This window comes from Salvelinus sp. IW2-2015, linkage group LG15 (assembly GCF_002910315.2).
Source record: "Salvelinus sp. IW2-2015 linkage group LG15, ASM291031v2, whole genome shotgun sequence".
In the NCBI taxonomy this organism is placed as follows: Eukaryota; Metazoa; Chordata; class Actinopteri; order Salmoniformes; family Salmonidae; genus Salvelinus; species Salvelinus sp. IW2-2015.
Genome location: NC_036855.1, coordinates 57,119,052 through 57,134,368, shown reverse-complemented (window position 1 = coordinate 57,134,368; position 15,317 = coordinate 57,119,052). Strand labels below are relative to the sequence as shown.

At 43.6% G+C, this 15,317-nt stretch overlaps 1 protein-coding gene across 3 annotated transcripts in view; it reads right to left on the bottom strand.

Annotated features, from left to right (window-relative positions):
• The window catches only part of fam189a1 (family with sequence similarity 189 member A1), a 140,420-nt gene that overhangs the window by 65,782 nt on the left and 59,321 nt on the right, over positions 1 to 15,317 (bottom strand). For all 3 annotated transcript variants that reach the window (XM_024003415.2, XM_024003414.2, XM_024003413.2), the window contains exon 2: positions 5,544 to 5,600. In XM_024003415.2, coding sequence (XP_023859183.1) covers positions 5,544 to 5,600 — 57 coding nt within the window. The remainder of the gene's footprint in view (positions 1 to 5,543; positions 5,601 to 15,317) is intronic.

The following is a 15,317-nucleotide window of genomic DNA, read 5'->3' as shown; positions in this document are numbered from 1 at the left end:
TGTCTGTAATTAGTGTTAGTGGTGTGTTGTCTGCAGTGTGCTGTAATTAGTGTTAGTGTATGGTGTATGCCAGTGTGCTGTAATTAGTTAGTGGTGTGGTGTTGCAGTGTGCTGTAATTAGTGTTAGTGTGTGTGGTGTCTGCAGTGTGCTGTAATTAGTGTTAGTGTGTGTGGTGTCTGCAGTGTGCTGTAATTAGTAGTGGGTGGTCTGCAGTGTTAGTGGTATTGTGGTGTCTGCAGTGTGCTGTAATTAGGTTAGTGTGTGTGGTGTCTGCAGTTGCTGTAATTAGTGTGTGTGTGTGGTGGTCTGCAGTGTGCTGTAATTAGTGTTAGTGGTGTGGGTGTCTGCAGTGTGCTGTAATTAGTGTTAGTGTGTGGTGCTGCAGTGTGCTGTAATTAGTGTTAGTGTGTGTGGTGTCTGCCAGTGTGCTGTAATTAGTGTTAGTGGTGTGGGTTTGCAGTGTGCTGTAATTAGTGTTAGTGTATGGTGTCTTGCAGTGTGTGTAATTATGTTGGTGTGTGGTGTCTGCAGTTGCTGTAATTAGTGTGTGGTGTGTGTGTCTGCAGTGTGCTGTAATTAGTGTTAGTGGTGTTGTGTGTCTGCAGTGTGCTGGAATTAGTGTTAGTGTTGTGTGTGTCTGCAGTGTGCTGTAATTGTGGTTAGTGATGGTGTATGCCAGTGTGCTGTAATTAGTGTTAGTGATGGGTTTGCAGTGTGCTGTAATAGTGTATGGTTGTGGTGTAGCAGTGTGCTGTAATTAGTGTTAGTGGTGTGTGGTGTATGCAGTGTGCTGTAATTATGTTAGTGATGGTGTTGCGTCTGCTGTAATTAGTGTGTGGTTGTGGTGTCTGCAGTGTCTGTAATTAGTGTTAGTGGTGTGGTGTCTGCAGTGTGCTGTAATTAGTGTTATGTAGGGTGGTGTTGCAGTGTGTGTAATTATGTGATGAGTGGTGCCGCAGTGTGCTGTTAAGTAGTGTTAGTGGTGGGGTGGTGTCTGCAGTGTGCTGTAATTAGTGTTAGTGGTGTGTGTGTCTGCAGTGTGCTGTATTAGTGTGTGGTGTATGCAGTGTGCTGTAATTAGTGTTAGTGGTGTGGTGTATGCAGTGTGCTGTAATTAGTGTTAGTGGTGTGTGGTGTTGCAGTGTGCTGTAATTCATGTTCATGATGTGGGCTGCAGTGTGCTGTAATTAGTGTTAGTGGTGTGGTGTCTGCAGTGTGCTGTAATTAGTGTTAGTGGGTGTGGTGTCTGCAGTGTGCTGTAATTAGTGTTAGTGGTGTGTGGTGTCTGCAGTGTGCTGTAATTAGTGTTAGTGGTGTGTGGTGTCTGCAGTGTGCTGTAATTAGTGTTAGTGGTGTGTGGTGTATGCAGTGTGCTGTAATTAGTGTTAGTGTGTGTGGTGCCTGCAGTGTGCTGTAATTAGTGTTAGTGTGGTGGTGTCTGCAGTGTGCTGTAATTCATGTTCGATGATGTTGGTGCCTGCAGTGGCTGTAAGTAGTTGTTAGTAGTGTGTGGTGTCTGCAGTGTGCTGTAATTAGTGTTAGTGGTGTGTGGTGTCTGCAGTGTGCTTAATTAGTGTTAGTGTATGGTGTATGCAGTGTGCTGTAATTCATGTTATGATGTGGTGCCTGCAGTGTGCTGTAATTAGTGTTAGTAGTGTGGTTCTGCAGTTGCTGTAATTATTGTTAGTGGTGTGTGTGTCTGCAGTGTGCTGTAATTAGTGGTGTAGTGTGTGGTGTCTGCAGTGTGCTGTAATTAGTGTAGTAGTGTGTGGTGTTCTGCAGTGTGCTGTAATTAGTGTTAGTGTTGTGTGTGTCTGCAGTGTGCTGTTAATTAGTGTTAGTGGTGTCTGCAGTGTGCTGTAATTAGTGTTATGTGGTGTCTGCAGTGTGCTGTAATTAGTGTTAGTGGTGTGGTCTGCAGTGTGCTGTAATTAGTGTTAGTGGTGTTTGTGTCTGCAGTGTGCGTAATTAGTGTTAGGGTGTGCGTGTCTCCAGTGTGCTTAATTAGGATTACAGCACACTGCAGACACCACACACCACTAACACTAATTACAGCACACTGCAGACACCACACCACTAACACTAAGCACTACAGCACACTGCAGACACCACACCACTAACACTACTTACAGCACACTGCAGGCACCACATCACTAACACAAATTACAGCACACTGCAGGCACCACATCACTAACAGCACACTGACTGACTGGCTCCACACATGTCCTCAATGCACCACTACCACCAACATACAGCCCACTGACTGGATGGATCCTCACTTCCACAAGCAAAGAGACACATCAGAAATTCAGGCAGCATTCTCAAGCCATGCTGCTATTATATATGAAACCAATGCTTGGCAGCACATTGCAGACTCAATGCATACATTTTACATCCCATTCACAGGCTGCACACCAGACTAAGAGCTACTGTAAATCCACAATGTGCAGAGGCTCTGAACACAGGTTTGTATGTAGTCTAACATGACAGGCTATTAGATCCCCCTCTTAGGCTAATTTCAGAGACTCTGATAGTGATTTCTGTCATAAGCCTTCTGGAAAGCGAAATTCATTACACAGCTGAGCAACTCTGAGAAAACATTGTATGGTGATTGTGTCTAACATGGCAAAAATGTCAAATTAGAGAATTATACACATGAGGTTCGTAACAGTGAGAGGGAGAGGTTCTCTTCTCTCTGTCCTGAGGAGAATGGTGATGATAGTGAGTACTGAGTAGGAGTGACACTTGGTTCATTGCATACTACAGTGGCTTGCGAAAGTATTCACCCCCTTGGCATTTTTCCTATTTTGTTGCCTTACAACCTGAATTAAAATAGATTTTTGGGGGGTTTGTATCATTTGATTTACACAACATGCCTACCACTTTGAAGATGCAACATATTTATTGTGACACAAACAAGAAATAAGACAAAAAAACAGAAAACTTGAGCGTGCATAACTATTCACCCCCCCAAAGTCAATACTTTGTAGAGCCACCTTTTGCAGCAATTACAGCTGCAAGTCTCTTGGGGTATGTCTCTATAAGCTTGGCACATCTAGCCACTGGGGTTTTTGCCCATTCTTCAAGGCAAAACTGCTCCAGCTCCTTCAAGTTGGATGGGTTCCGCTGGTGTACAGCAATCTTTAAGTCAAATCACAGATTCTCAATTGGATTGAGGTCTGAGCTTTGACTAGGCCATTCCAAGACATTTAAATGTTTCCGCTTAAACCATTTGAGTGTTGCTTTAGCAGTATGCTTAGGGTCATTGTCCTGCTGGAAGGTGAACCTCCGTCCCAGTCTCAAATMTCTGGAAGACTGAAACAGGTTTCCCTCAAGAATTTCCCTGTATTTAGTGCCATCCATCATTCCTTCAATTCTGACCATTTTCCCAGTCCCTGCCGAGGAAAAACATCCCCACAGCATGATGCTGCCACCACCATGCTTTACTGTGGGGATGATGCTCTCGGGGTGATGCGAGGTGTTGGGTTTGCACAAGAAATAGCATTTTCCTTGATGGACAAAAAGCTACATTTTAGTCTCATCTGACCAGAGTACCTTCTTCCATATGTTTCGGGAGTCTCCCACATGCCTTTTGGCGAACACCAAACGTGTTTGCTTCTTTTTTTCTTTAAGCAACGGCTTTTTTCTGGCCACTCTTCCGTAAAGCCCAGCTCTCTGGAGTGTATGGCTTAAAGTGGTCCTATGGACAGATACTCCAATCTCCGCTGTGGAGCTTTGCAGCTCCTTCTGGGTTATCTTTGGTCTCTTTGTTGCCTCTCTGATTAATGCCCTCCTTGCCTGGTCTGTGATTTTTGGGGGGGCGGCCCTCTCTTGGCAGGTTTGTTGTGGTGCCATATTCTTTCCATTTTTTAATAATGGATTTAATGGTGCTCTGTGGGATGTTCAAAGTTTCTGTCTGATATTTTTTTATAACCCAGCCCTGATCTGTACCTCTCCACAACTTTGTCCCTGACCTGTTTGGAGAGCTCCTTGGTCTTCACGGTGCCTCTCTGTTGCTTGGTGGTGCCGCTTGCTTAGTGGTGTTGCAGACTCTGGGGCCTTTCAGAACAGGTATATATATACTGAGATCATGTGACAGATCATGTGACAGATCATGTGACACTTAGAATGCACTAATTATGTGACTTCTGAATTGAATTGGTTGCACCAGATCTTATTTAGTGGCTTCATAGCAAAGGGGGTGAATACATATGCACGCACCACTTTTCCGTTTTTAATTTTTTAGAAAAGTAATTATTTAAATTTCACTTCGCCAATTTGGACTATTTTGTGTATGTCCATTACATGCAATCCAAATAAAAATCTATTTAAATTACAGGTTGTAATGCAACAAAATAGGAAAAACGCCAAGGGGATGAATACTTTTGCAAGGCACTGTATAAGGACCTACAACATAGCTGTTTCTGAAGACAGTATAGTGTTTTTGATACAACCCTCCGGCATTACAAACAAAGAAAAACAACTACTTATGAGGAATTAAAACTCATTGCAAAGATGACTGAGCACAAACATATCTGTCATTTCTGTGCTGCTTGAAGCATTTCAGCCCATTTTGATTCCTGACACTGTAGGCGACTGTACTGACGACACAGTGGAAAGATTGTCCCTATTACAGAACTAAAAGCAATATATATGGCAAACAGTTCCTAGTTTAGTGTAGTCTGACAATTGCCAGGTCAGTGGTTGAGCTGAGAGTATCCTTTCTCAAAGGCATTGGAGTTGTGATCTGTTTTAACAGGCTTTTATCCCAGCTAGCACAAATCCAGGCCTTCTCACAGTAGAGGGTCACACAGACAACACCATCGCATGTTGTTACCCTGGGTGCCAAAACCAGCAGTGGTGGAAAAAGTACCCAATTTTCATACTTGAGTAAAAGTAAGGTTTACTTAATAGAAATTGACTGAAGTAAAAGTGAAAGTCACCTAGTAAAATCCTACTTGAGTAAAAGTGTTTGCTTTTAAATATACTTAAGTAGCAAAAGTAAATGTAATTTCTAAAATATACTTAAGTATGAAAAGTAAAAGTATAAATCATTTCAAATTCCTTATATTAAGCAAACCAGACGGCACAATTTTCTTGTTTTTTTAATTTATGGATAGCCAGGGGCACACTCCAACACTCAGACATAATTTACAAACAAAGCATTTGTGTTTAGTGAGTCCACCAGATCAGATGCAGTAGGGATAACCAGGGATCTTTTCTTTAAGTGAGTAAATTAGACCATTTTCCTGTCCTGCTAAGCATTCAAAATGTAACGAGTACTTTTGGGTGTCAGGGAAAATGTATGTATTATTTTCTTTAGGAATGTAGTGGAGTAAAAGTAAAAGTTAACACACATATAAATAGTCAAGTAAAGTACAGATACCTACAAAAACTACTTAAGTAGTACTTCAAAGTATTTTTACTTAAGTACTTTACACCACTGAAAACTAGTTGCCCTAGAAAACTAGTTGCCCTGGGCAAATATCCCCTCTGAGAAGGTTAGGTCAGATCAGGAAGTTAGARTTAGACTATCACTCACCACCAGAGAGAGAGGCCTCTTCCATGACACCACTCCTATCAGTCCAGACAGCAGCACCTGAAAGAGAACAACACTATAGGTCAGTGGAAGGGAAGAAAACGCAGTACAACAGTTAGGATAACCAACATGGTCATGAACAGTCCCCGCATGTGAGAGAAAGGGGAAAGACAGACATGGGTACTAGGTTTTTCCGTATGGTTCACTGTGGTGTGATCTTGGATTGTGATCATATCTCCTTGGTGTGAGTTGACACATCACAGTATCACAGTAAAAAAAAAGAATGTCATACCTGGTGTTCTATTAGCCTCCAGCATTCTGTTTCTCTACATTCTCTCTCCTTCACCCTCCTTCACCCATCATTAACCAACAACACTCCCCCACCCACCTAGCTTCTCTCTCTCTCTCTCTCTCTCCCCCTCTCCATCACCTCTCTTTTACACACTAGCCTCTCTCTGAATCCCTGAATTCAGCTGGAAAGACATCAGACCTACAGGCAGCCTTTCCCTAACAAGGGCGACTTGTTTACGTCTTTGGCTGATACTCAAAAATAAAAAAAATACTGAAAACACACTGAAGCAGACGGTGAGTGRCGATGCGCACTGGAGAGCGCCCACTCCAATGCTGTCCCCTCATTTTACACAAACACCGATTGGAAATGCTAATGTTTGTTTATGTTGCTAACTTTTTCAGGCATATTCCTGTTGTTAAAACCCTTCTAACATGCATTGCGGTTGTTACATAAAAATCACACACGAGTAAAACATTTGACATTGTTTATTATTAGTTTAAAGTTACTTTGTATCGCTGAACTGAACTGCTTTGGGGAGCGTCACATCTGCATATTCAATCATTTGAGTTTTCTATGTTGAGGGGTATTTTCCTAATATCGTTATTCTTTGAATGTTTATGTCCTAATATCTGTGACATGTATTATGTAATGGCCATTGTCCATATTCCTTAGTTCCAGCTCACCTTCTGCACCTGCACATAAATACCACCATTTTGCACCTGATTCCATCAGACTACTGGGGCTGTGCGCCCGTTGACAAAACTGCCTGGGATCTAGCCTACTATCTTACAGAGCCCCAATGGATGTAAAGTAAGAATATTTGGGAGATGTTAAATTTGCACAGTGTTATTCACATTTGACCCATTTTAGATGAGGGCTGAAGATCAGTGAGACTAGCAGATCATTACTGCTTTAGATCAGGAGGATTATTTATCTTGTCCAATCAAAATGTGCTGAGTGACTCCCTGACTGCAGATTAGCAATGACAAAAAGGGAGAACACCCGAAATGAACATAGAGTTGTATATACAGCGTGCAGGAGCCAATACCTATTGTCTGCCAAAATGTACACATCTTATCACTGTAACATGCCTACTGTCTACATAATTAAGCATGTTAATGCCTCCACAGTAAGATTTGTTGTTTTGAACAGTGACCAAGATGATTTTACATACTCAGTCATTTTAATTGTGAAATGATAATTTGATGGCATCATTAAACATATTCTGCAAGTGACATAAATATGTATCGGAAGCTTGGAGAGTGATGATAATTTCAAAGGCAGATGTCTAGCGAGATGTGAACGCTTCACTATCTATTTGCTCTCATGAATTATAGATCACGCATTCTGTTGCAACAGAGGAAGAGAGAGAGAGAGAGCATGAGAGAGAGAGAGAGAGAGAGCAAGAGGGAGGGAAGGAGGGAGGGAGAGATGGAGATAAAGGCTGTATCCCTGCAAATGCAGTCTGGTAGTAAATCTGTTCAGCAGTAAAAGCAGCCCAGGTCTGTGCCAGACAGCAGACACAGAGATCAGCTCCTCTCCTCTGCTCCTGTCGTTAGCACAGACACCTCTGGTCCAGAGCAACACCGTAACCGTCTCACACACCTGATCTCCAAACAGTCCCTGTCAACCTCTGATACCACATAAAGAACCCAGGAGCACATGAATGGATGGCTATTACCGCGGCAACACAGTTAAGTTTCACTTTTCTTTCCATAGAGTTTAGTTGTCATGGCACCCAGGGGACTCCTCCCTCTTATCTCCCCATTTCATTCTTACATCTCAGATGGTAGAGGAGAGGAAGGACAGGCTGGCTGCATTAAGCCCTGCACCAGCCCTCTTCCAGGGGACGAAGGGAACATTCATTAGCTAACACTCTTAACTGGTGAGATATCAGTGGTAGAGCAGAGAATCCACTCAGCCTTGTCTCTACTCTGAAAGCTAGTCATAAGGGGAACATTCAGGAAGTTGGGTGTCTGAGAGTGAAACAACTCTGGTCCCCTGGAGAAGGAGACAGGGGGAAGGAGTCAGGCAGGCTTTAGGGGCTAGTGGAGCTGCTAAACCCTGGGCTGAGGCTGGCTGGAGCAGAGGCTGTAGCTATGGTTGTCTCTGTCTGAGAGGTGATATGGAGAGGGCTGCCGGTGATAGCTTTGTGTCAATCACGCAGGGATTCCTCTCTCCGCTGCACTGGGAAAAGGATTAAGACACAACACTTTACCACTTTAGTCACTGAGGCCTGGCCACCTATTCAGCTCAACTCACCAGTTTAGAAAAGCTCCCCTTCTTTTACTTCTGCCCTGCTGCAATTTATACAATTTATTTGTGTTCAAAATGGGACACCCAAATAAACTAATCAATTAATCTCATTCTCAACTGACTGTTATCAACACAAACCAACGTATTCTCTAAAAGGAGCAAATTAACCATGAAATACCCACATCTAATCTCATTAGCTACACAGTATCAGGGCCATCGATTCCTGCATCCTACCATTAAAGGTTTCTGTATTGAGATGGCTTCCAATCAGACTCCAATCAGACTCCTGTTGTTTAGTGTTGCCTATCATCAGGAGAGAATAGCCTCTCTCTTCTCTCTCTCCCACATCTGGCTGCACTACATGGTCCCTACAGTGGAAGCTTACCATCCAGAGATATATACGACAACCACCTTAACCACACAAAACAAAGCACAGCATTTACACATAGCCACCAACAGACACACTGGCTACACTCATGACCATCAACTGAGCCAACAACTCTGGCGTGTAGAACACATACATATGCACACCAAAACAAAATGGCTACTGAAATGGGATGAAAGAGGGGTCCAAGATTTCCAAGCAACTCATCACAGGTTGTGCCACACAGAGACATGAAAGAATGTACTGCACTCTGAATGTACACACACACACACACACACACACACACACACACACACACACACACACACACACAGCATAACAACCCTGACATCCTGAACAGTACACATCGTGATCAATCGTAAGCCTTCCACAACACAAGTATCTGATATCGCAACAATGTATTTTTTGCAGTCCACCAACTGAACAGAAAAGTAAAACTATGCTTTTTGGAAGACAAAACCCAATAAGCCCTCCTAGATCCATTGACCCCAAAGCCCCCTCTCCTGTCTGTCTGCCCCCCAGGCCACATTCCTGTCCGGAGCGTTTATGCACGCTGCAGCCTGTACACACTCTTACACACCTACACACCCATACACACTCCTACACAGCATTCTCACATAGGTGTTCCTTTTGTCCAGGTGGGAAAGGGCAGTGTGGAGTGCGATTGAGATTGCGTCATCTGTGGATCTGTTGGGGCGGTATGAAATTTGGAGTGGGTCTAGGGTATCCGGGAGGATGCTGTTGATGTGAGCCACGATCAGCCTTTCAAAGCACTTCATGGCTACCGACGTGAGTGCTACGGGTCGGTAATCATTTAGGCAGGTTACCTTTGCTTCCTTGGGCACAGGGACTATGGTGATCTACTTGAAACATGTAGGTATTACAGACTCGGTCAGGGAGAGGTTGAAAATGTCAGTGAAGACACTGCGCATGCTTTGAGTACACATCCTGGTAATCTATCTGGCCTCGCGGCTTTGTGAATGTTGACCTGTTTAAAGGTCTTGCTCACATCGTCTACCGAGAGTGTTATCACACAGTCATCCAGAACAACTGGTGCTCTCGTGCATGCTTCAGTGTTGCTTGCCTCGAAGCGAGCATAAAAGGCATTTAGCTCGTCTGGTAGGCTCGCGTCACTGGGCTCGTGTCTGGTTTCCCCTTTGTAGTCCGTAATAGTTTTCAAGCCCTGCCACATCCAACGAGCGTCAGAGCCGGTGTAGTAGGATTCAATTTTAATCCTATATTGATGTTTTGCTTGATTGATGGTTCATCTGAGGGCATAGCAGGATTTCCTATAAGCATCCGGATTAGTGTCCCGCTCCTTGAAAGCGGCAGCTCTAGCCTTTAGCTCGATGCGGATGTTGCCTGTAATCCATGGCTTCTGGTTGGGATATGTACGTACGGTCACTGTGGGGATGACGTCTTCGATGCACTTATTGATGAAGCCAATGACTGAGGTGGTTTACGCCTCAATGCCATTGGATGAATCCCGGAACATATTCCAGTCTGTGCTAGCAAAACAGTCTTGTAGCGTAGCATCCGCGTCATCTGACCACTTCCTTATTGAGCGAGTCACTGGTAATTCCTGCTTTAGTTTTTTCTTGTAAGCAGGAATCAGGAGGATAGAATTATGGTCAGACTTGCCAAATGGAGGGTGGGGGAGAGCTTTGTATGCATCTCTGTGTGTGGAGTAAAGGTGGTCTAGAGTTTTTTTCCCTCTGGTTGCACATGTGACATGCTGGCAAAAATTTGGTAAAACTGATTAAAGTTTGCCTGCAATAAAGTCCCCGGCCACTAGGAGCGCCGCTTCTGGATGAGCATTTTCTTGTTTGCTTATGGCCTTACAGAGTTGGTTGAGTGCGGTCTTAGTGGCAGCATCGGTCTGTGGTGGTAAATAGACAACTACGAATAATATAGAAGAGAATTATTTTAATATTTTCTCAGGGAATTATGTAGGCCATAAAAAAGAGACATGGTTTCCATCTCAAATATTCACACACACAAGAGTCAGGATCTGAGAGGAGATCATTCAGTGAGGCTGTAAAATGGAGCATGACATCACCATGAGATTGAGGAGGTTAACGTTAATAAGCACATTGAAGGTGAATTCTACCATCACAGTGAACCTTTAGTCTGATGATAGCATGAGCAGTTCTGTTCTGACCTTCAGAAGTCCTTCTCTGCTGATGTTTTATGAATGAGGGTGAGAGGTGTGTGTTCTCGCTCGAACCCCTCTCGCTGTCCTCCATCCTTCTCTAGTGCCTCTTGAGAATATTAGTGCTGCTATCTAGGTAAACTACAGCCCTGAACAGCTCTCTTAACCTTTATTGAGATGTCTATGTGACGGGGAATGGGACTGTCCAAGACAAAAGCAAAGCTATTGGAAATGGAGCTCTAATACAGGGGTTCCCAAACCTTTTTACTCAGGCCCCCCCTTACAGCATTGGGGAACATCCAGTGCCCCCACTGCACGCGCGCACGCCATGTCTATTTCTATGGGCACAAGCACTGTTCATGACATAAACTGTTCACACCCCTCTTGTTGGTGGAGAGAACATTTAGCAGGTTTAAAACTTATTTCCTGCAATTCTACACATTTTGTCATGGTGTGCAGAGAACTTTCCAGTTTTAAAGCTCATTTTCTCACAATTCTATACATTTTGCCATGTCTAATGTCTATTCATGTGATATTTGAGTGACTCAAACATTACAACAAAATATATGAGCTAAAAATCCTAGCTAAAAAACAGTAGCTGACATGGGCTAGTTGATCTGGAAATTTCTGACAAGTTATAAATAGCTCTCTAAGGTATGCTGATATGACAAGAGGAAAACTGATGATGCACTACCCAATTTTGAAATTGCACCTTGTAGGGTGTTCACATAGAAAATTATTAATTAATTCAAGGTTTATAGAAAATTCAGTCAGGAAAACACAATCTCTCTACAATATATGCTTAAAAAATAATCAACGATTTACTCAGAATTTAGCATGTTTAGAGTGAATGGAATGTCATCACAGGCATGATCAAAAAGTCGTCATTGCTCAATAGAACTCTGTGGCGCTGCTTCGCAGCAGAACTACTTTCGAACATCAACTAACAAGCTAACGAGTGGCTGCAGGTTCGTGAGTGAAAACATTTTCGTAAATAAAATTTGCAGAATACAAAACTAAATAGGGACTAAATATATATTAATTTACAAAGCTAACAGACTCAATTTCAACATCCACTTTATGCGAAGACAACCTGTTCCTGTTTTCTGAGTCTTTCCCTTTAAATCACCATAGAAACAGCCCTGTCAATGTAGATTGATCACGGTTATAGGCAATGAAAGCCAAGGATCTGGAGGTGAAAATGACGAAGGTATCAAGTTAAATTTGATTGGTCCAACCAGAGGAAAGATCACAACACCAAATATGGAAGAGATGCAACCAAGAGCGGTGCAATCTAAACTAGCAACGGTCACAGCAAACTAACATTCTTATTTCACCAACACTGTCAAGTACAAGTATATTAAGGTTATAATATTGTAGATAACAATCTAATTATTCATTCTATGTAATTTATAATGACATTGGGGCAAAGAAAACAACGTTTTAACATTAATTTCGTAGCACCCTCTTGAACTGCTATCACGGATCCCCCCCGGTACTGCTACTCATTCGTTTCTCCAGTTCCGGAGGTCAACGTCACCAGCCTTCTAGGCTGCACTGAACTGTCATTACACACACCTGGTTCCAATTCCTCACTGATTGTAATTGTATAAATGTGCCCTTTGTTACCCCATTGGGTTGTCGATTATTGTTCCCATGTCCGTTGGTCGTGTGAGTGCCAATGCGTTGTCTCAGCCTGTGCTGCGTGCTTTGTGTATTGTGTATTAAGGGTCTCGTCCTGTGTCGTTCTACGAGGTTTACCCTCGCTCTTTTGTTTGGGTACATCCCAGTGTTTTGTATATGTGTTTGTTTTGGATGTATTAAAAACCCAGATGATGTACTCCTGCGCCTGTCTCCAAACGCTTTATACCAGCGTGAAAACTGCTCCGTTTTTCTCTACATTCTACAGCAGTGAGTGAACACCCTACACCTTGTGCACTTTACTATTAAAACTTTCAAGAATAAGTTGAAAGCCGGGACTGAGTTCCTTTTTTATATAAGCCAGCATCCCAGAGTCGCCTCTTCACTGTTGACGTTGAGACTGGTGTTTTGTGGGTACTATTTAATGAAGCTGCCAGTTGAGGACTTGTGAGGCATCTGTTTCTCAAACTAGACAYTCTAATGTACTTGTCCTCTTGCTCAGTTGTGCACCGGGGCCTCCCAGTCCTCTTTCTATTCTAGTTAGAGCCAGTTTGCGCTGTTCTGTGAAGGGAGTTGTACACAGCGTTGTACGAGATGCAATTTCTCGCATTGAATAGCCTTCATTTCTCAGAACAAGAATAGACTGACGAGTTTCAGAAGTAAGGTCTTTGTTTCTGGCCATTTTGAGCCTGTAATCAAACCCACAAGTGCTGATGCTCCAGATACTCAACTAGTCTAAAGAAGGTCAGTTTTATTGCTTATTTAATCAGAACAACAGTTTTCAGCTGTGCTAACATAATTGCAAAAGGGTTTTCTAATGATCAATTAGCCTTTTAAAATTATAAACTTGGATTAGCTAACACAACGTGCCATTGGAACACAGGAGTGATGGTTGCTGATAATGGGCCTTTGTACGCCTATGTAAATATTCCATAAAAAATCTGCCGTTTCCAGCTACAATAGTCATTTACAACATTAACTATGTCTACACTGTATTTCTGTTCAATTTGATGTTATTTTAATGGACAAAAAAATTGCTTTTCTTTCAAAAACAAGGAAATGTCTAAGTCACCCCAAACTTTTGAATGGTAGTGTGTGTATATATACACCCCTACACACTCCTCTACACCTACACCCCTACCCTCCACATCTCCTTTACATTGCAGGACACAACTCTGGACCCTCTTATAGAGCTGCCCTACAGCAGTGCAAGCTCTATTCTCATCCCCTCAGCCCAGAGCCCACGACTATTCATGATGTGTTCTCCCAGGCTTTTCCATTAGTACTGTTATGATAACTGACCCTGAGCTGACTGTGGGAGGTGGAATAAGGGGGGAGGGGCAGTGATTACAGCACCCTATACCCCCAGGCATCAGTGGAGAACAGGGATAATCACAAGGAGCATGCCCCCTGCAGTCACTGGCCTGTCCCAGAGGTCACTGCTCTCTCTCTCTCACACAGAGATGGGCATGGTGGTGATGAGGCTGTAATGATGGAACTGTGGATGGGGACGGCAGGGGTAGGGGTGGAGAGGGCTGTTGGAATGCTGTGGGGGTTATGGTTTACAGCATAACAACATAAGAGTGGACACTGTCAACCCCCCCGACTGTCCCTCCACGCTCCCTGTGCCTCACATAATGCCCTGCCCCCATTCAGCATTGGGGCCACTCACTGTGAACGGGGCTCAGCCAATCCCACTAAAACAAGGCAGACGACAATGATAAACCATTTCATCTGCAATCACCTGCATGATAATGACACACTGGCTACCAGTGGAAGATGGTTGTTTTCTACAATAAAGCCTCCACAGTGCTGGTAAACATCACACAGAGCAGCGTGCATCATGGATTCTATGTTTCTAAAGGGTTTTATTTAATCTCATTCATTCATGCAAGACCCCCTGCCACCCATCAAAGCACACATTACTCTGAGTGAAGGTCTTAAAACCTGGGCATTTCACATACCTCAGGTCACCAAGACGCATGGGAAGAAGGGAGCCACCGACAGATAGCCAGGTTTCCTAGGCAACCACCCGCCGGCCACTTGCCAAGATCCATAATGATTTTCCATCAACCTCAAAGCTGTGGGGGGTGCACGAAATCTCACTCACATCCAATGTGATGCAAGCTTCCAAACTCATGAGAGAGAGAGAGAGAGAGAGACACGCACACAAACACACTCACAAACACACACATCACAGCCCTGTTACAGATTCCATACACAGCTAAGCAATAGTCTCTTATATTGCTTCCACACCTATTAGAGTGTGATATGGGTGATTCTGGAACTGCTTTGTGACATGACATGTCGCAGGGGGAAAGTGAGGTGCATGTGAATGATCTCCTCCCAGTGTGAAGCTTACTGAGAGTTTCACGCCACCTGTGGTTGAGCTGTCCATCTGGAGTGAGTGGAGGTTGGTGTTATGATGCTCCCTGACCTCTGACCCCTGTGTTATGATGTTCTGTTCCATCAAGACAGATTGCACTCCGTGTTATTGTCTTTGTCATCTGTGAAATCATGTTTTTCTGCTGTTTATGTCATCAGGTAATGTGCTGCTCTCTCTGATTGTTGACACTACTTACTGCCTTCTGGGTCACATGGTAAGTCCAAGGTCACTGGTCCAGCCCTGGGCAGCATGGTGGACAGCAGGTGGTCTAGAGTGGTGGACGATGACAGGAATGTTGGATCCTTTCCAATAGAAACCTGCTGCTTGAATAGGAGGAGGCCATGCCAGCATGGTGAAGAGGTAGCAGTAAGACTACCCTGGGTTATCAGATGATGTTCTCCACTACCTCTACCTCCTACCTCCCCTGTCATATTCAGTAGTCATGATGTTTAGCTACTAAGTTCTAGTGGCTGGGGCTTCCTGGCTAAGTGTTTCTCCTCTGCAAGGCAAAACCCTGGTTATACAAGGTAGATCTGGGCTCTCCAACCCTGTTCCTGGAAGCTACCCTCCTGTAGGTTTTCAATCCAACCCCAGTTGTAACCGACCTGATTCATTTTATCAACCAGCGAATTATTAGAATCAGGTGCGCTAGAGTGGGGTTGAAG